Source organism: Acanthochromis polyacanthus, chromosome 17, assembly GCF_021347895.1.
Source record: "Acanthochromis polyacanthus isolate Apoly-LR-REF ecotype Palm Island chromosome 17, KAUST_Apoly_ChrSc, whole genome shotgun sequence".
Taxonomy (NCBI): domain Eukaryota; kingdom Metazoa; phylum Chordata; class Actinopteri; family Pomacentridae; genus Acanthochromis; species Acanthochromis polyacanthus.
The window spans coordinates 5,380,146-5,401,792 of record NC_067129.1 but is presented as its reverse complement, the minus strand read 5'-3'; the positions used below and the strand labels follow the sequence as shown (position 1 = coordinate 5,401,792).

The window sequence follows — 21,647 nt, the reverse complement described above, 5'->3', positions numbered from 1 at the left end:
CAGATTTTCGTGAATCAAGCATTTTAGTCGTTTGTTGTTATTTAGTAAAGTAAACAGACACAGAAGATTGTTACATTTTCTGTTTTCTATAAAGGCATGCTGCCTCTACAGTGTGGCTTAAAAATAGTCCAACAGGAGTCTTAATGCTACTTAGCAACATTTAGAGTGCAGGCACGTGGACTTCTTTGGAGTATTTAAAAGTGTGGAATGTTGTTTAGACAAAATACCACTGTACTGCAGGGACAAACTGCACAGTGCATTGTTTAAATCAGACCAAATCACAGAATGAGAGGTCTCTCATTCTTTAGTCTCGAATAAATTTGCTCCCTTGTCTGCCTCTAAAAGAAGAAGGGATCAGTTAGTCTTAGGGAGTTTTCCATAAAAAGTTCTTCCCTCAAAAGGAGGTTTAATACTCTCACAGCAGTGGAAACTGAAGTTTTTTAATTGTGACTCCGTCCCAGCGAGGGACCAGCTCATTCTGCCCCACAGAGAGCTCAACCCTACCACTCCAGTGCTAAGCTGAAGACTTTAAGAGGAACACCACGTCTCGAAGGACATTTTTTTTCTCCCTCAAGAGCAGGGAGGTAGTTTCTATAAAGTATGGGAGACTATGATGAAGACACTGCATTCCTTGGGCAAACTGGTCCTTACTTCTGGACTACATTCTTTCTCCTGAACACAATTTTTGTGTCAACTGGATTCAACGGACTCTACATTGTGTTTGTTGGAGCAGCTCCGAAGCACCACTGCCTCATTCCAGACGTCAACCTCACTGATGAGTGGAGAGATGCCATTATTCCCGTCACGATAGTGGACGATGCGGAGGTTCAGAGCCAGTGCAGCAGATACAAGCTGGATGTGGTCAGAAATCTGTCTACAGAAGGATTGGTACCTGGAAGGGATGTAAACATCACTAACCTGGAGCAGGAGAGATGTTTGGATGGATGGACCTACAGCAAAGATATCTACCAATCCACTATTGTCACTGAGGTCAGTACAGATGTGCGTTTTTTCTATTTGGCAGTTGCATTTCTGACGGCTTTTAGTTGTTTTTTCTTTTTTTTTGGTTGAAATGTGTAATCTCCGTCTTTCATAACTTTCACAGTGGGACCTTGTTTGTGACAACCAGTGGAAAGTTCCTTTTGCATCCTCCACCCTCTTTGTGGGATACCTTGTTGGATCCCTAATCTCAGGCCAGCTTTCTGACAGGTATTTCATCCTTTCATCCTTTTGTTATCCATGAAATTACCTTAAGTGCACTCTGAATGTTTGTATTTGTATCTGTACTTTAGATTCACTGTCATTTTCTGCCATAAACTCCACACTGCATGTCTGCTATTTTGTCTAAAGGGTTCTATCACTCATAAAATGTTGTGTTTTGACAAGGGAGTCGTGCTTTAGTAAGTTATAGATTACTGTAGTAAATGTGACTGGAGGCTTCGGATTAGCTGTTGTCAATGACAACAGCCCCATCTACTGTTCAAACATTTCACATCACACTCTTACATTGAAGATGAGACCTGTGCTGTCACTTGCTTTTGAGTAGGATTTTGTTTCACTTCAGTCCCTTTTTTGTCAAGTGAGCATTGATTGAGTCATTTTTTTTGAGGGTCCTGCAATAAGTTTTTCCTCATCAAAAGAAATAAAAGCATGTCTCCCTCATATTTTCTCAATGCACTACATGTGTGAGTCACTATAAATGACATATATTTCTTTTCCATGGAGGTATGGGAGGAAGAAAGTCGTTTTCATCTCTCTCGGGGCCCAGTGTCTCTCGGTCCTGCTTCAGTCCTTCTCACATTCATGGAGGATGTTCTGCATCATGTTCCTCTTTGTTGGAGCCTCCCAGATTTCCATCTACATCTCTGCATTTGTACTAGGTACAGGGCATTGCAAAATAATGTTTTAGTGCACAGTTTGCACACTTTGATTTGCTTCAGTGTAGTTTTTGCTCGTCGATCGCATTCTCACCATGAAACATTTATTATTCTATCTCTGACAGGCACGGAGGTGTTGAGCAAAACCATGCGAGTGCTCTTCACGACCCTCGGGGCCTTCCTCTTCTATTGCATCGGGTACATGACCTTACCCTGGATTGCATACGGTATCAGAGAATGGAGGACTCTACTCGCCGTTCTGTCAGCAACTTCTGTGGTTTACATCCCTCTGTGGTGGTGTGTTTCCCATCAAATTTCCTGATTTCTGAACTAGACTAGTAGCATGTATGTAATGTTCCCCTTGTCCTCCACTGTTTAACAGCAGACAGCATCAACCTGTTTTGTACTGATTGTGCAGGTTCATCCCAGAGTCTCCTCGATGGCTGATCACTCAGGGAAGAGTAGAAGAGGCAGAGCCCATTGTGAGAGATGCTGCAAGGAGAAATAAAGTGGAAGCTCCAGCTATAATCTTCAAAGAATCTGAGGTGAAGCTCATACTGCACGTTCGCATGAATAATGGTACTGCACATGTATGGACTTTAAATTCTGGAATGCTTTTTATCCTTCAGATCGACAGTGAGTGCCATAATTGATTCTGGGAACAGGAATCTTATCAACTTTTGACATATTTCGTGGCCTGTTTCATTAGTTTGTTTTTTTAAATAATTATGTTAATCAACAATTCAAAAGCAATGGCTGTTTTTGATTATTTAATTTTCAATAAATTTTTATTTATTGTTACTTTTGTGAGTTTCAAGTGATTTCAGTGAGAATTGTGGGTTTTTCCTTCTTTAACTGAGGGGTACCAACAATTTTGTCCACGTGTGTACATGAGATATTCTTTGCCCAAGTGTGTGAAATTCAACCACATCATTCTTCTTCTTTGCCTTGATTTCAGCTGCAAGAAATGTCTCCCAGCAGGACTTACACCATGCTTGATATTTTGAAATCCAAGAACATCAGATGCATCACACTGATGTGCCTCATTTTGTGGTGAGTGCTTGCTTTTTTTTCTGTCACAATTTTCAAACTTTTGTTATTAATGATGATGCAGCTGAGACGACTTAGCCCACTGATTCAAACAGCAAGAAAAATCCAAACTGTAAACTTGTATCCGCTGATCATACAAATATTGAAGATGTGTCCTTGATTCTGGTGCTGTTTCTAAGGATGGCTATAAATATCGGGTATTTTGGATTATCCCTCAACACCTCCAACCTGAGTGGCAACCCCTTCATGAACTGCTTCTTGTCAGCTACTGCTGAAGTTCCTGCTTATGTGGTTTCTACTTGGCTGCTGAAGAAATGTCCCAGGAGGGTACTTCTGTCATCGTTCCTCGTCATCGGAGGAGGAGTTCTTCTGCTCATCCAGTTCATCCCTGACAGTAATGATTGACTTTTTCTAATGTAAAACCCACAAGAAACCTGACTAATACACACAGAAATGTAAATATAATATACATTTGCATACCAGCTACTACAACCTTCCTTGTTTTTTATTCAAATACTTGAAGTAAAACAACTCATAGGGGAAGAACTGCACTCATTCATAGTGTTTTACCGCTGGAGTGTTATTACTACTACTGCATTTTAATATTCTGCTAAAGTTTAAGCCAGTTGAGATAGAGAACATTTAGCCATTCATACTGCTGACAGCAAGTAAACACGTTTTTATGGTCTGGCCAGTTTTCTCTGTAAAATCTTAATTTTCAAAGTAACTTCTAACTTCAGCTGTAAAATGGAAGTACTCAGATAAGGTACCGGTACCTCAAAGTTGTAAAAAGTACATTGCAAATGACTCAGCTGGTAACATGTACAGAGTTAAAGATTGGTAGCTTCACATGTCAAACCGGTGCCTGGACATGCTTTTTCCACAGGGATGGGTCTGTGAATGTGCAAGCTTCATAGCTCAAATAGACAGAAGGTTTGTCTTAGGCAGTTTTAGAAGATGTGAAAGTTGCTGTCTAAGCTGCTGATTGTGCAATTCAGAGCACACTCACATGACGACTGTATAAGTAGCATGTACCTCCTGAATGAAGTAAAGCAGTATTAGTAAAGAAATGATTATTTTACTGCAGCCAAATACAAATACAAACTGATTATTTTAAAATATGTTTGTCAGCACAATGCCTGAAATCAGTTTTCTTCATTTAAACCTGCATCTATGCACATTTTGGCGACATCTAATCTGCTGCGATGCTGAATGGAATTAATATATAAGATCTGTGATTTATTAGAAGCAACATGTGAGTACAACATACCCTTATTCTGAAATAAGCCACACAATAATTCTGTTTATTTTAGTGTATTTTGATGCTAATCCTTTCTAGACTTTTCATGCAGGTAAAATTCCAAATGCAGGATTTATATTTGTCACAGAATATTTTGTATGTATTTCTTTTGCTACTTCGGCCAAACTGCTTACACCAAAGAACATTTATTTGTCTTTTTAAAGAGCATTTTAATTGACTCTGTCTTGCCTCCTCAGCTCTTCAGCATGTCGCTCTGGCACTGGAGATGACTGGGAAGTTTGGCTTCACCATGGCCTTCAGCATCGTCTACATCTACACCGCCGAGATCTACCCCACTGTACTGAGGAACGTTGGCATGGGAATGTGCTCTTCTGCTGCACGCATTGGCAGCATCACAGCTCCTTATGTCATTTATTTAGGTACGTAAACATGGAGTACACTATCCCATTTAGATGTTGCATATTCTCTGCACTTATATCCACAGCCAGGCCAAAAAAAAAAGTCGCTCCCTGATCCACTCATTCACAATGTGAGCCCCATGAATCCTGGCATTGACATCTTGGAATATGCCCGTGCCATCAGTGAAGAAAAACTCCACTGATGGAAAGACCTGGCCATTCAGTGTATTCAGGTAGTCAGCTGACCTCATTCTTTGGGAACATAAAGTTGCTAAATCTGACCAACCCCAGATCATAACCCTAACCCCCACAGGCTTGTCGGCACTAGGCATGATGAGTGCATCACTTCATCTGCCTCTCTTCTTACCCTGATGCGCCCATCACTTTCGGAAAATGACATGACTTCGAAGGGGAATCAAGTACTGTAATTAGTTTTTTTGTCATGGAGTTATGACACCTATTTCAAATGTAGATAATGGCTATGAGCATAGATCACATCATTTGGCCACTAATGCACCACATCTTATGAATGGGCTTCATACTGAGTAAAGCTGGACCACAATTTTGAAATGTCAGATTCATCAGCATTTAGTGCAAAGCAAACAGTGCACCACACGTTGGGAGCAGGGGGCTGTTTGGCAGCAGCAGTTCAGTCCTGATACAGCAGGAAGCCAGAGAAGGTGCTGTACTTCCAAGTGTGACCACAGATGGCACCACAGTGCAGCCTGGTTGCTGGCCGTCTCATGATCAAGGGCTCCATTGTTGACATAAGCCGACACCATTACCTACTCGTTGCACATGAGCTTAATGTAGAGCAGCACACTGACACTGAGCTTCAGAATGTGGAAGATGAAGACATATGTTCCTTTTACAGGGCGTGTCAGTCATGTAGATGTCGTACCACGTCGTACATGACTGACCACATTTGTTCCTCGAAGATGACGGTTCAGCACTATCCTTCCAGGTTTTAATAATGCGTTGGATGTTTCTTAACCTGATTTTAGTAGTTTCATCTCTTTAGTTGTTTTCTTTGCTTGATGCAGGTCAGTAATTTGACCTTTCTGAGACAGATTAACATCCTTTCCTTGACCACAGGATATGTCTACAACATGGTTGTTTAAGAAATGGGAAGCTCCTCACTACATCAGCAAGGGTTAAAGAAGTTGTTGCAGATGAAACATATTCATCACTGCAGTATTTATCCAATGGAAGGCTCTTATTTACATGCTTAGTTAAATCCAGGTGGCGACTTTTCTTTTTGGCCAGGCAGTGTATTAAAGGTATGCAAAATAAAAAGAAGTCTGCATTGCATCGTATTAGTTTTCATCAGTATTCAAGTAAAACTTTCATTTTCTGATGTTTGTTGTTTACAGGTACATATAATAAGGTTTTGCCTTATATTCTAATGGGAAGTCTCACTATTGCCTCCTCTGTGGTTAACTTGTTCCTACCGGAGACCCTCCACAAAGATCTTCCGGAGACAGTTGAGCAAATGCAAGAATGTCAGGGGTAGGTGCAGTTCACCGAGTGACGTGATGAGTAGAATTGCTGCAAGCGTGTTGTCCGTCAGTCACTGGGTTGGTAGGTCCATCCTTGGCCCCTCCACATGCTGAAGCATCCTAAACACTTAACCTGGAGGCTAGCAAGCACCGTGCAGGGCAGGTTGGGTGTGAGAATGAATGAATGAGAAACATGTCAAAGAGTGCTGACATAAAAAAAAAAAAAAGCCATGTGTCATGAGATAAGATAAATGCACCAAGTCAGTCATATGAGAATAGTTTAGAATCCACAGAATTTTTTTGGCAACGCTTTAGATCACTGATAACTGTCTCTTTTGCTGGCCCCATTAAAAGGACAACAAAATGGACTTTAATGTTAATTATCTTTTAACAAAGAGAACTCACATCACAATAGAAGAAGATAAAGTAAAAATACAGGTGAAAGCTGCTATATTTGTGTGTCTATGTGCCATTTTTAACATACTTTTTCTATTACAGGGTGTGCAGTGGAGCCAAAAAGGAGAAACATGTTGAAAACGGAGCTATGGGCAACCTGCCTATACAGCATGAGGCCAAATCTGATGTGCAAACTCTTACGCTTTAGTTTTTTGTAATCTCTTTATATTCAATTTATAACTGTAGGACACTAGTTTACAGAGTTCATATGGTGTAATGCTCATATGATCCCATGTTTAAATATGTTAATTTGTGTTCTATAGCCATGAAAATGTTTGTAATAGGAAGTGTGACATGTGAAGGTGTCAGAAAGTCTAGATTTGGTGTGCCTCTCTATGACATTTAATGTTTCCAGCTGGGGTTAAAGCTTGCAGGAGATAAACCAGGAGGAGCCAGATGTTTCCATCAGGGTATTACATGAACTGTCACTGTTTTGTCTTTGTCGTTTTGTCTACTACCTGTACTGGAACATAGTTGCTGTGACTCAAGCTTGTTAAATAAATAAGTGAATTGAACATTCAAGACAGAACAACCTAGTTGTCCTAGAATACCTGCTCAATTATTGTCCTAATATTGGCTATGAATGCAAAAACTGTTATTTCACTAATATTTTTCTCATAAAGTATGCTTCTGACTGGTACCATATTATACATTTGTGAAGCTCCTCTGGGTGTTAATCGCAGGGAAGAAATCAGGCCCTTAGGGTGAAAAATAAAGGTTTTGCGATTGGTGGAATTCCTGAAAACACCGAATTGCTTTTCAAATTGACACATCATTGAACTAATTTGTATTATTCTATCAAGTTAGGATTGTAGCATTGAAGATCATATATACATATATATACTCTAGCTATGTTATTTCTCAAGTGAAGGCACTTCAAACACCGCTGCACAGATTGGAGCAAAGAAAATGTGGCAAAAATCGACATGAGCTCACCCCTGTTTAAGAATTTTCTACTGAAGTACTGATGTTACTTATTAGCCGCAGATTTTACACATGGTCAACTCAATCAGTATTCACCACTTTAAAAAGAAATCTGTCAGATTGAAGCTGGTTGGGTGTGGGGCTTTCGGTGAACTGAGGCAGAATGACACTTTAATAAATGCTTTCAGTGCTCATTGCTAATTTTATCAGGCTAATTTCCAAGAGTCATAACTCCAACTTTTATCAGCAGAGGTGCGGCTGCTTTGTCTGATGGTGACGGTGAAGCTGTGACTACGTATTTTTCCGACTTCGCTGCTGCCATGGCTCAGTCTGTGGTTACGATAGATATGTCCAGGTGCATTTGTATTTGTTGATTCAACACGTCATCTCTACAGCAGCAAAAAATGATGAAGTGTGCACTATATTAGAAATGATCTAGAGTGAGACCAGAAATTACAAGTCCATAACAAGTTGCACATTTGCTTCCTATACAGTTAATAAGGTTGTCATTACAAGTTTGTGTGCTTCTGAAGTTGCTGGTAAATTTGGGGGACAGGATTACATCATAGTGTCTATTGATTTCTTAGATGACAAATGTTGTAGTCGTGGATATTCAAGTGCCCGGCTTCGGTCCTTACTTTAGCAACATCCATCATGAACCTTGCTCAGAGGCTCTGTGCTGGCACTTCAGTGGTTCTGGGACTTGAAGGTGATGTTTTGTAGTTAATTTAATGGCTGAGAATTTATCATCAGTTAGCAGCTCATAAACCAGTTTTCTAACAGTGGAGATGAAATTATTCTGTTTTAAATCCATAAAGAAGAGCATTTGCGTGCGCAGTAAAAGAGATGATGCCTAAATAGGTCTAAATATTAACAGAAGTTGGAACATGCACATAGCTGCATTTATTATGTTAACAGCAGCATCAGTAAATGATTTCAAGTCTACAAATTACTTATGTTACGTATTACTTTATGGTGTACTGAATTGAACTCCTCATGGGTTGCTCTCTCATAGGACTTTGGTCATCTGTGGTAGTTTATGCAAAAGCACAAATGAGTACCGAAGCAGAAAAGTCACAATCTCTTTATCTCTTTTTTTTTTAACCTTTCGCCACAACTAAAAACTGAGATAGACTTTCTTAAGGTTTGACCCCTGCTTAAAAATCATTAGCTTTGCTTTTTTCAGAATTCCTTGAAAGGGCTTTCTTTGCAGGTACCTGTTATGTCATGTATGTATTTTTTGTTGTTTGCGTTCTAAACCATACAAACTGTGCTCATGCATAAGTGGTGTTTAATGTTTTTTTTTTTTGTCTTTTGTCCCAACACCCCACACCCCACACGGCACACCAACTGTAGCTGTGTAACCTCCCAGATCAGCAGAAGGTGGCATATAAAGTGTGCACTCAGCATTATTCATAGTTCACATGGCCGTAGAGTGGTACAGCACGCTCTCTCTTCAAACCCTCAGTGCTAGTGGAGAATTGCTTTGTCTTTTTCTTATAGATCAAGGACTTTGGTGAGGTCATGGCCACCACAAAAGACAGAGACTATGACACCATCACATCTTTCCTTGGATCCTGGGGACCCTTTCAGAAAAGGATTTTTTTACACTAGCCATCAGCATCATCCCAAACGGACTTTTTGGCGGTTACATAGTCTTCGTAGGTGACACTCCGCCTCATGAATGCTACATCCCTGGAAACTACAGCATTAGTGAGATGTGGAGAAACGTCACAATCCCCTCGGAAACAGTTAATGGTATCACACAACGCAGCTCTTGCTCAAGGCTTAACTTGGAAACTGTCAGGCAATACTCTGAAAATGGACTCATCCCAAACGTGGACGTGAATGTGAGTGAAATTCCCCACGAGGATTGTCTGGACGGGTGGACTTACAGCAAAAATCTCTACCAGTCAACTATTGTTACAGAGGTGAGCAATAACTCACAATAAATAATAATAAATATAATCAGAGTAATAGCTTTATTGTCATCATACATGGGGGCATGACGAAAATATAAGGAGCTTCCACTGGACAGTGCATTGAAACAAGCAAAAAGAAATAATTTATCAACATTAAATAACAATCAAATGTACATAGAAAACAAGACAATATTATAAATGACAACGTGATCAGATATGTACAATATAGGAGGTCGATTAAATGAAATAAAAACCAATAAAATAGAATAAATGCGGTCAGGAAATTGCATGTAAGCAGCATTTGAACCATTAAAAGTGAAGCTGTGGATTCAGGTTTCCAGGTGTTTGTCAGATGGACCATGGGAAAAATCTGTTTCTCAGCCTGTTTGTCCTGCATCAATTATTTTACTTTTAATAATCTTTTTTTTTTTTTTTTACACAAATATATTGCATTTTGTACAGTTTTTGTAGTTAAGTCTAGTTTTCAGGTCACTAAAAGTTCATTTTACTAAAAACACTCATGCACAAGGCAATCTTGTGTTGGTAGTTCTTTTTCTTTTACATCTGAGATATATTCACAAAGAAAGTTCACTGCTGTAACCAAGATGTGCAAAGTTCAAGCTTAAATAACTAAGCAATTGGAAGATGGCAGCACTCCAGTTACAATAGCACTAAGAGCCATCCTCATACCCATCCTCACATTCATGGCCATAAAATTTCTTATTATCATTAACCAAATAGATAAACAGCCACTAAGCATTTTATAAATGAATATGTGGCAAATTTAAACAAAAACTAGATATTACCTAATGATTAGTAACCAGTACATGTCAGCTCTGCAGCAAAACTAACTAAACCAAAGTCATACACACGTGGACAAAATTGTTGGTACCCCTCAGTTAAAGAAGGAAAAACCCACAATTCTCACTGAAATCACTTGAAACTCACAAAAGTAACAATAAATAAAAATTTATTGAAAATTAAATAATCAAAAACAGCCATTACTTCTGAATTGTTGATTAACATAATTATTTAAAAAAACAAACTAATGAAACAGGCCTGGACAAAAATGATGGTACCTCTATAAAAGATTGAAAACTATTTGACCAGAGTGACATGATTAACTCAGGTGTGTCATTTAATTGACATCACAGGTGTTTCCAAACTCATAATCAGTCAGTCTGCCTATTTAAAGGGAGACAAGTAGTCACCCTGCTGTTTGGTGAAAAGGTGTGTACCACACTGAACATGGACAACAGAAAGCGAAGGAGAGAATTGTCCCAGGACATCCGAAAAAAAATTATAGACAAACATCTTAAAGGTAAAGGCTATAAGACCATCTCTAAACAGCTTGAAGTTCCTGTGACAACAGTGGCTCATATTATTCAGAAGTTCAAGACCCACGGGACAGTAGCCAACCTCCCTGGACGTGGCCGCAAGAGGAAAATTGATAACAAATTGAAGAGACGGATCGTTCGAATTGTATCCAAAGAGCCCAGAGCAACCTCCAAAGAAATTAAAGGTGAACTCCAAGGCCAAGGTACATCAGTGTCAGATCGCACCATTCGTCGTTGTTTGAGCCAAAGTGGACTTCATGGGAGACGACCAAGGAGGACACCACTGCTGAAAAAAACTCATAAAAAAGCCAGACTGGAATTTGCAAAAATGCATGTTGACAAGCCACAAAGCTTCTGAGAGAATGTCCTTTGGACAGATGAGACCAAACTGGAGCTTTTGGTAAGGCACATCAACTCTATGTTCATAGACTCAAAAACCAAGCATACGAAGAAAAGAACACTGTCCCTACGGTGAAACATGGAGGAGGCTCAGTAATGTTTTGGGGCTGCTTTGCTGCATCTGGCACAGGGTGTCTTGAAAGTGTGCAAGGTACGATGAAATCTGAAGACTATCAAGGCATTCTGGAGAGAAATGTGCTGCCTAGTGTCAGAAAGCTTGGTCTCAGTCGCAGGTCATGGGTCTTCCAACAGGACAACGATCCAAAACACACAGCCAAAAACACCCAAGAATGGCTGAGAGAAAAGCGTTGGACTATTCTAAAGTGGCCTTCTGTGAGCCCAGATCTGAATCCCATTGAACATATGTGGAAGGAGCTGAAACATGCCATTTGGAGAAGACACCCATCAAACCTGAGACAACTGGAGCTGTTTGCTCATGAGGAGTGGGCCAAAATACCTGTTGACAGCTGCAGAACGCTCATTGACAAATACAGAAATCGTTTAATTGCAGTGATTGCCTCAAAAGGTTGTGCAACAAAATATTAAGTTATGGGTACCATCATTTTTGTCCAGCCCTATTTCATTAGTTTGTTTTTTTAAATAATTATGTTAATCAACAATTCAAAAGTGATGGCTGATTTTGATTATTTAATTTTCAATAAATTTTTATTTATTGTTACTTTTGTGAGTTTCAAGTGATTTCAGTGAGAATTGTGGGTTTTTCCTTCTTTAACTGAGGGGTACCAACAATTTTGTCCACGTGTGTAAATAAAAGCTATGTATTGTAATAATACACATCAGACATGACACTTAAATGACATAACCTTTAAAGTATTTTTTCAACAATACAATACATATTAATATATATTACATTTGCAGATCAATCATCTGCGAATGTAAATATAAAACACTAAGTTTGCATAAGCAGCTGCCTCTTAAATGCTTTAACACCACTTGTCTTTATAACACTAATAACTTTTTCATAAAACTCACAAAACTATTAATATTGGCAGGTGCTTTACAGCTTTTAAACATTTTTCATGCCTTTAGAAGACTTCTACAATTCTACAATTTCATTTAGCAGACGCTTTTGTCCAAAGCGACGTACAACACAAGCAAGAATTCGGACATAAAGAAAAACCTGTAGTAAGTGCAAAAAGTGCTTCAAGTGCGATTGGTCAAAGGTGTTGCCCCCCTTTATTTATTCATTTTTTTACTTTGTCAGCGCTAAATAAGAGCTGGGGCCATTCTTGTAAATGTTTTGTAAGCCAGGAGGAGAGTTTTGAATTTGATTCTGGCTGCAACTGGAAGCCAGTGAAGGGAGATGAACAGGGGAGTGACATGAGCTCTTTTGGGCTGGTTGAAGACCAGACGTGCTGCTGCATTCTGGATCATCTGTAGAGGTTTGACTGTACATGCAGGGAGACCTTCCAGAAGAGAGTTGCAGTAGTCAATGCGTGACATCACAAGAGCCTGAACCAGAAGTTGCGTGGCCTGTTGAGTCAGGAAGGGTCTGATCTTCCTGATGTTGTAAAGGGCATAACGAGAAGATCAAGAAACTGAGGCCTCGTGAACCTTAAAGGTCAGCTGCTCATCAATCATGACACCCAGGTTTCTGGCTGAGTTTGTGGGCACAGGTAGGCTCGAGTGAAGTTGGACACTGATCTGAGGCTGAACAGATGGACAAACTGGAAAGACCATGAGTTCAGTCTTAGGCAGATTCAGCTGAAGGTGCCGTTCCTTCATCCATGTGGAGATATCAGCCAGACATGCTGATATCCGAGCTGAAACTGCTGTGTCGTCAGGTGGAAAAGAGAGGAAAAGCTGAGTGTCGTCAGCATAACAGTGGTAGGAGAAGCCATGGGAGCGGATCACTGCACCAAGTGAGGTGGTATACAGAGAGAAGAGTAAGGGACCAAGCACTGACCCCTGAGGGACCCCAGTTGATAGGTCGTGTGACCTTGGCACCTCCCCTCGCCATGATACTCTGAAGGATCTGCCTGTGAGGTAGGACTTGAACCACAACAGGACAGAACCTGAGATGCCGAGCTCAGAGAGTGTGGAAAGGAGAAAGATGGTTCACGGTGTCAAAGGCAGCAGACAAGTCCAGCAGCAGTAGGACAGAGGACTGACCAGCAGCTCTCGCCAGCCGTAGAGATTCTGTGACTGACAGGAGTGCAGTCTCAGTGGAGTGGTTGCACCTGAAGCCTGACTGAAAAGGGTCAAGTTTGTTGGTTGTTGACTTTCTATTCATTTTACTAGTGCGATACATGGAAACTAAAAGGCTGAAAGTACTCTGGTGTGGTTTGTGATTGGTTGACTTTATTTTCAGAATACATGTATTATGGATTTTTAGTGTGAGTAAATGAGTAAGACTGCATTGGTTTTACAGTGGGACTTGGTGTGCAGGAATGCGTACAAACTTCCGCTGTCCACCTCTATTCAATATGTTGGCGTTCTGGTGGGAGTGCTGATCTCAGGCCAGTTGTCTGACAGGTCTGTACTGTGCACAGCATTGTCTGAACACTTTAACAAACTGTCTGATTATCCCTGTTTGAGTAAAGCTTACCCAACTCTGTTTTTTTATATAGGTATGGACGGAAGCCAGCTCTCTTTCTCATGATGGCTCTTCAGACTGCGGCAATCACAGCGCAGATATTCTCGCCCAGCTGGGAGATCTTTACCTTTATTTTCTTCTTTGTCGGTGCTGGGGGTTTCTCCAACTATACCGTTGCATTTGTGCTGGGTAAGGGTTTCCAGGAACAAATGCAGTATGTGATACTGCGTCTTTGCTGTCTGTCTTTGCTCTGTCCTAACCTCACCTCAACTGGTCAAAGCAGATGGCCGCCTTCCCTGAGCCTGGTTCTGCTGCAGATCTTTTGTTGTTAACCTGCTACAAATCTGCGTGCTCATAAGGAATCTTTGGCTTTTGGGGGGTTTTACATGCATACTTTTGTAGGATTTTTAACTTTTATTTTCAATTAGTCAGGAAATTCTTTAATTTATTTAACTCTTTTACACTTTAGCTCAACAGCTGTTGTTTTAAATGTACTGTATAAATGCTTGACTTGTTTTGACTCTGTATGTTGTGATGAACTGTCGAGTATAAGCGGAAGCATTACGCGTAAGCATTAATTGCTATTGAATAGTTGCATATGATCATAATTGTTGAGGACATTTGGTTGCATATCACTGCCTCTGCAGTGGAAACCGTGAAAGGCGTGTGATCTTATACCAGACAAAAATGTGAAAATAAAGTACCCAGAAAGTTGAGTGTCAAATTAATTTCACAAATGCTTCTTTGACTTACAGGTTCTGAAATTCTAAGCCCAAAAAGCAGAGTGTTTTTCTGCTCCCTTGGAGTTTTCATGGGCTCAGCTGTGGGGTACATGTTGCTGCCTGCATTGGCCTACTTCCTCCGTGACTGGTGGTCGCTGCTGATTCCCATCGCTGCCTCCGGTCTGATCTACATCCCTATGTGGTGGTACGAATATTCAGATGTTGTATATCAACTCCTACAGTGCTTGGTAGTGTTCATGTAAATGGTTTTAACTCTGAAATAAGCTTCGGCGCGGTAAATCTTTGTTCTTCAAGGAGCTTAATGTTTCATTAAGTTCCTTCACTCCCTTAGTTATTATAGAGGAATAACGTCTTGCATCTTTTGGTTCCCTTTTGTTGGATTGTTTCATCCTCTGCATAGAGATTTGCTTGCCTATACTCAAAGCAGGGAGTTAAGCAGGTAGGAAATTGCCAAACCAAACATTTAGTCATCAGCAGTGAAACCTTGTCTTTTATTAAACCAAAGCAGCTTTTGTTCAACACTTCTGACCCAGCAGAAATCTTGGCTTTGTGGGTCCAAGTTTGGTTGACAGTGTAGGTGCTGCTGTAAAGGGTTGGGACAGTAATGAGTGAACAAATAAATGCACTGAAAAGTAATAAGCAAAACAAGTTCAGGAGTTTAGTTCAATGCACATCATCAAGCATTTTTCTGTTCATCTGCAGATATTGCTGTATTCCTGTGTTTGTCTGTGCAGGTTAATCCTGGAGTCTCCCCGCTGGCTGCTCTCTCAGGGTAGAGTGAAGGAGGCTGAGGCCATACTGGTCCATATTGCCAAAATAAATAAAGTAGAGGCTCCAAAAGCCATTTTTACACAAGCTGAGGTATGTTTATTGACACATTGAGGACATTATTTGCAACACATGATCAATCACAGGCTGCATGTTTTTACTGTTTTATTAGTTTAGAATAAAAGCAATCATTTACAGTTTCGACCCTTATCTCTTGAGGTTAGTTATCATGTCAAGTTAACATATTATAGGTGAGTGATTATGCCATATTATGTGTAATCATGGCAACACAAGTATAACAGTGCAGCGGATGTGGCAGAATTTCATTTACGCATTCAGCATTTAATTTCTGCAAACGTTTCCTCTTGTTTTTTCACAGGTTGAAGATTTATCGGCACTGAAAGATAAGAGATACACTATTTTGGTCCTCCTGAAAAGCTGCAACATTTTCAGTCTGACTTTAATCTCTTCGTTTCTGTGGTATATCTGCATTTTTCTTACATAACATACAGTCATAAAACATTAAACCCAAAAGCTGATTAAACAAAATGATGCTCACACATGACACAGTCATTCACTACCCATGCCCAAGTTTGAATAAAAGTGTTGATTATGTAGGATCATTTATGTTGGATCATTTGTGCACTTGGAGCCACATTTGCTATTTTGTTTCCCGTGTATTCATGTCTTGTTCTGCATGTCTTGGCAGGATCACCATCACCTTGAATTACTTTGGTTTAGTCCTCAACACTTCAAACCTGCATGGCAACCCCTACCTGAACTGCTTCTTGTCTGCTGTGGTTGAGGTTCCAGCTTACATAATTGCATTGTTGCTGCTCCAGCGCTGCTCCAGGCACTTCTGCCAGTCTTCCACACTCTTCCTTGCGGGCGTTATGATCCTCTGTGTTCGCCTCATTCCAATAGGTAACACCTGGAGCGCCTAAAACGGGTTGTTCATTAATGGAACTTTACAAATGAGTTACCATCATGATGAATAGAATTTTGCAAGCAACGCCATTTCTACCTGGGGAAGCCACTATCTGTATCCAGATAAGGAAAAATACATGACAATGCAAAGTGTTAACACGTGTGGGATGCAAGATCTGATGATATGTTCTGAGCCACAGTGATAAATCCTGTTTTCACCACACTAGTAAACTGACCATCTATAGAGCTATGCCACTAGCATCACCAGTAAGGCCCGTTAAAGTACGCCGGCCCGCGGGCGAGCCGTTTTTTTATCGGTATACGCTTTTTTTAAAATAGAAGGACACTGCAAACACGATTATACAAACACTATACACACATAGAAAGCTGAGATTCTCATGAATCCGCCGGTATAAACCACTTTCAGATGTGATTACCACAGCGGGTAATATAAACACATTTATCCAACAAACAACAAGTCATGTAAACGTGCACAGCTCACCTGTCGACGCAGTTTGGACGCTCGTTTCTGGTCATAAAAGAAGATAATCCACAAAAACCGGCCAGAACCCAAGCTTAGCCATCCAGAGGAAACAATCCAGTATAATACTTTGGCCAAAACATGTCTCGAAATAGGTAAAAATCCAGAAAACGATCGGCTCCGTGCGCGTGCACGCGGCGCGTGGTGGCGCTGTGCGTTTCATATTCACTGCATCTTTCTATTACAACTTTATCATACACGGTCCTATTCCCTTTGTTCGCGATTCAAAATGGATACTGAACGCTTCTCTACCGCTTCAAACCGGACTTCAACCAATCAGGTGACTCGTTTCCGCCTACTTCGGCGATATAGCCAACCATGGCCGAGTCTGACAGATATCGATTACATCACTTGATTGACTTGTTTCTCAGCAAATCACGCCGGAGGAAACGTTAGATTGACAGGCCTGGTAGCCAATGAGCTTGCTGAATGGCTTGAATATAAATCCCGCCTCTGCCAGCGGCTTTATATGATATTTCATTCGTGAGCTCCGGGCTCCACCTGCTGTTTCTCTGTATTCCTCTCAATCTGTGTGTGTGATCGACACTGAAGCCTATCTGAAGTGATTTTTTGAGTTCTTTATGAGTTTTTGGAATGAAAATAATGTGAAAATGAAGTGAAAATGAAGTGAAAATGAATTTATACCATTCTGTAGAGAGTGTGCACAGTGTATAAAGATTGTATCCAACATTGACAGGGGCGGAGCATATCAGTACAAATACATGTGTGAAACACTCATTTCTTGTAGTATTGCTCTGAAATTTTGACCTGAACTATGTAAGACCCCAGGCTTTTGCAATATTGTGTTTTCAAGCTCTTACAGTGCTGCCACACTGATTTTCAGGTGTTTTATTAGGGAAAAAATGTTGGCGAGAAAAAATTCATCCTAATTCAGTGTGTGCCAACATGAAATACTCTGTGCCAGTAGCACCTAGAGTAATTCTGACTGCACTGGGTGAAAATTCAGGTTGTCAGCTTTCAAATGAGACCCCAACCATGCATGTACTCCAAACAGTTCAAGAACAGCATTCAATTTACTTTCTGTAAATCTCAGTAGAAATTTCGGGCGGAAATTGCCTGGACCTTAAAGGGGTGCTATTCTTCTGAAAATGAATGTTGTGACAATATTAGCATGACCACATGATGTCATTTACATGCTGGAAGACAGATAATGAGAGAAATAATCAATTCAGTTCAGTTTTATTTAGATTGCACCAACTCACAACGTATGTCCCTCTCAACCTGCCGGCCAGCGACAGATGGGTCCCCCCCAAAACAGAGCCGGGTTCTGCTCAAGGTTTCTTCCCATTAAAAGGGAGTTTTTTCTTGTCACTGTTGCCTTAGGCCTTGCTCTGGGGGTTCAGGCATATGGGTTCTGTAGAGTGTCTTGAGACAATTTGAATTGTAATTGGCACAATTTAAATAAAATTGAATTGAGTTGATGTAATCTCAAAGCACTTCATATAGTAAAGTGAGCCATTATGAATTTGAAACAAAGAACAGAGAACCCAGCAATCCAAAGTTGCCTTTGGATTCCTTACGAGCAAACATTTGGAGACGGTGAGAAGGAATAAAAGGAAAAAAAAAAAAACTCTGACAGGACCAGGCTCAGGGAAGGCTGCCATCTGCCTCGACTGGCTGGGGTGAGAGTGAGGATGATGGGGGTGGAGAATAGCAGGAATCAGTCAACACCATGACTGAGTATTTCCACCTTTAAACTGCAGCGTACAAATGTCTCAATAACAGATTCAGACAGCAAAGTAACAAACCTAAGGAACCACCAATCCTGTCAACTTGCAGGGTGGAGCATTCCTTATGATTGTTCTGTGTACAAATCAGTTTTTGGTTTCGACATGAGTTGGAGGTGGCAGAGGGGTGGATGAAAAGAAAGGCAGGGACACCCTAGATCTGCACATTCTGATTTGCATTTAAAACATTTTAAAGCTGAAATTGATTATTTTCATGGGAATTTTTTTTTCGATGCACAGACATGAGTTTTTAAAGGTTTTGTCAAAGCCTGGTGAGAGACTAAATAGACACTATTTAGTATATTTTTAGATGAGGAAAGGTTAAAATCTGATACTTTGAATGCAACTCATTTGATTTCCTTGGCGTGTCCGGTATTGTAAAACCATGTTTTATTTGCCTAGACATTCCAGCTGTGGGTGTGTTTCTTGAGATGGTGGGAAAGTTTGGCATCACGTCAGCGTTCTGTGTGGTGTATGCCGTCACGTCAGAGCTCTTCCCCACCGTTATCAGAAATACGGCGATGGGCTGTTGCTCCATGGCTGCACGAATTGGCACCATCATCTCCCCCTTTATCATTTATCTCGGTAAGTATGTTTAATTTCCTATTTTGAATAATTAGCCAGTACCAGGGAGATGCTTCTGACCCAAACTGGAGCAGTAGAAATTATGTCTGCAGTGTGAAGCAACAATTATAACTACATTAGTAAGTCAAGACAAAATGAATCAGTTAGTTCCTTTAAGTATTTTTAGGCCAAACAATTCATTCTAGTGTCCAAATGTAATAGTTAAAGTCAGCTGCCTTTAACCGCAATTTAATTTCCTGCAAACTTAGTCTACATTTAAGAATAGGAGCATTTTCCATTTTTTAAAGGAATTTCTCAGTAATTTATGATTCCTCTTCTTTTGTCATTACATTCTCCTTTTGCAGGACGCTATTTCAAGCCTCTTCCGTACATTGTGATGGGAGTTCTTGCCCTCTCTGGTGCCGGTTTGTGTTATTTGGTACCAGAAACGTATGGGAAGGCGTTGCCAGAGACCATGTCACAAATGCAGCAGATATGCGGGTAAGTTTAGAGTTAAATTTGTTTATTGGCACTGTTGCTCCTCCAAATTGCTTTATACGGTTTTATACCAAGTAGTGTTTACTTGATCGATGAATTTTGATGCAACTGTTTATGGCTAAATGTCCTCTTGATGTTCAAACAGGAGAAGAGGAAAAAAGGAAAAAGAAGCTGAACACGAAGTGAGCAAGTCGGACAGTTACATTAAAGAAACTAAATTATAGTAACTTTTGGCTTCTGCTTGTCTGTGTTTGAGGGTTTTTTTTGTAATATTTGAAGGAAAATCAGTGGTGGTCTCAGACTGTAATGACACAAGTTGTATAATTTAAGTTTTTATGTTTTTCTGCCCTATTTGTTTTTTTCAAATGTTGTTTTGAAATTTCTGTCTGATCAAAATATTTAACTGAATACACTTTATGCACTGTAACAGAAAAGCATTTTGTTATCTGTACATTGTGTATTTGCACTTTTAGATTTAACTACAATAAATTAAATTTCATGACATAAGTTGTAGTGCTTGATGTTAAAGAACTAATTGAAAACAAGAGAACCATATACACTCAAAAATGTCTTTCGATTAATAATGCAAGTCCCTTTTTTTCCCATGTCCACTGTGAGAGCTATAAATCATCTTATAATATACTCATATTGTTGTATAGTATTTGTAACATATCTCTGGTTGTGCTGAGAGAGGAGAGGTCTGTACTTGAATCAGTATTTGAGGTTAACAAGGTAACTTAAGGTTTCAAGCACTTTTGCCCTCCTTCATCTGATGAACACAGATATGAGAGATAAAGATTCTTAACAGATTGATCGCCAAGGTTCCTTGCTTTATCTTTATCTTTGCCCTGATTGGAGTCAAACACTTTAATAAGCATTTTACATAAGCCTTATTGTGGCAATTTAAAAATATTATGCTTTTATAGAGGTTCTTTACTTCCTCCAAAGACTGGTGCAGCTGAAATGAGATTAAATTTGTCTTACAAGTTATAGAATAGATCAAAGCAACATATTAACTAATTAGAATCCACAACCGCATACAAATATAGTCAAATCTACTAATGCCTTAATGAAATTTGTTTATACAGCTTTGCTTTCAGACTTTGGCTGCAACAGCTAGTCATCTGGTGCTATCACCTCCCTTAATATGTGAATTACCTGATAGGTAGATTCCCCTGGGTTGTGAAAGCTTAGAGAGATTGTGGTTGTTGGGTTTAAAGTGAAGCTAGATAACAAAGAAAAGGTCTTCAGGGAGGAGGAACCAGGCAGGCGGGGACAGTTTTATTGTGGTATACTTGAGAAGGTGCAAAAAAAAACAACCCACAAGCTTACATGAAAGCAAACAAAACCAGATGGTAAAAATGCACAAAGACGTTATCCAGGCAAAGCAAACTAATGTTTTTATGTTCATTGTGATCATGTCTTTACAAATTTCATAATTATTTATTCTGGAAAAAATCACTTAAGAAAAAAATTTAATGCATATCTCTAAAATGTCAACTAAATAACCATTCAAATTGCATAACAACCACCTTCTAATTAGCTAAAGAATAATAAAATTAGCTTATTTGAAAAATGTTTTGATTGTGTTCTTTTTATTAAGTTGAGATAATCATGACAGATATTTCTTTTTGGCAATATATCACATTTTATATGGAAGATAAATTGTATCTGTGTCCGAGAAATCCCTTTCCACTAAGTTACCCATTATAAAAATACCTCTCAAGGAAGTGTGTTAATTCCATATCACATGAACTGCTCCATATGATGTAATTTCCTCCTGAAGAAAAGACTGGCCAGACTCCAAGGCTTTGTGAGTCATTTAATATAAAGTAGTGTGTGAGTCAAGTGTAGATTTATCCCGTCAACAGGTTTAGTACAATAACTTTCAATTTTACGTATTTGTATATATATTTAGAAGAATCTTTCTGTAAAATTGCCATGTTACAGGCGGCAGTGTTGATTTTAGGCCTGAAAACAGCCAAAATGGCAACTATGTTACATTACAAGAAGTCTTGCAGTTACATATTGACCCCAGCAGATATGTGAAGAGCAGAGACAAAGGCTGACTGGGAGCAGAATGGAAGTCTGCTGAAATCAAGTAAGTAAACGTGGTAATGCAGCAGTGAGACACTGGCTTTGTTTCTATTTTCCAAAATCCGTTTCTATGAAAATACA

At 39.7% G+C, this 21,647-nt stretch overlaps 1 protein-coding gene and 1 pseudogene across 1 annotated transcript; both read left to right on the top strand.

Moving 5' to 3' along the window:
- The first annotated feature begins 408 nt into the window (after positions 1-408).
- slc22a5 (solute carrier family 22 member 5) lies at positions 409-7,063 on the top strand. Its single transcript, XM_022205972.2, has 10 exons — positions 409-990; positions 1,106-1,209; positions 1,726-1,880; positions 2,003-2,174; positions 2,296-2,422; positions 2,836-2,930; positions 3,107-3,321; positions 4,425-4,607; positions 5,960-6,095; positions 6,584-7,063. Exons 1-10 carry the CDS (start codon positions 601-603, stop codon positions 6,687-6,689), a joined length of 1,683 nt encoding a protein of 560 aa, XP_022061664.2. The 5' UTR covers positions 409-600; the 3' UTR covers positions 6,690-7,063.
- A 129-nt stretch (positions 7,064-7,192) lies between these two features.
- LOC110959195 (solute carrier family 22 member 4-like) lies at positions 7,193-19,846 on the top strand (annotated as a pseudogene).
- Positions 19,847-21,647: the final 1,801 nt, after the last annotated feature.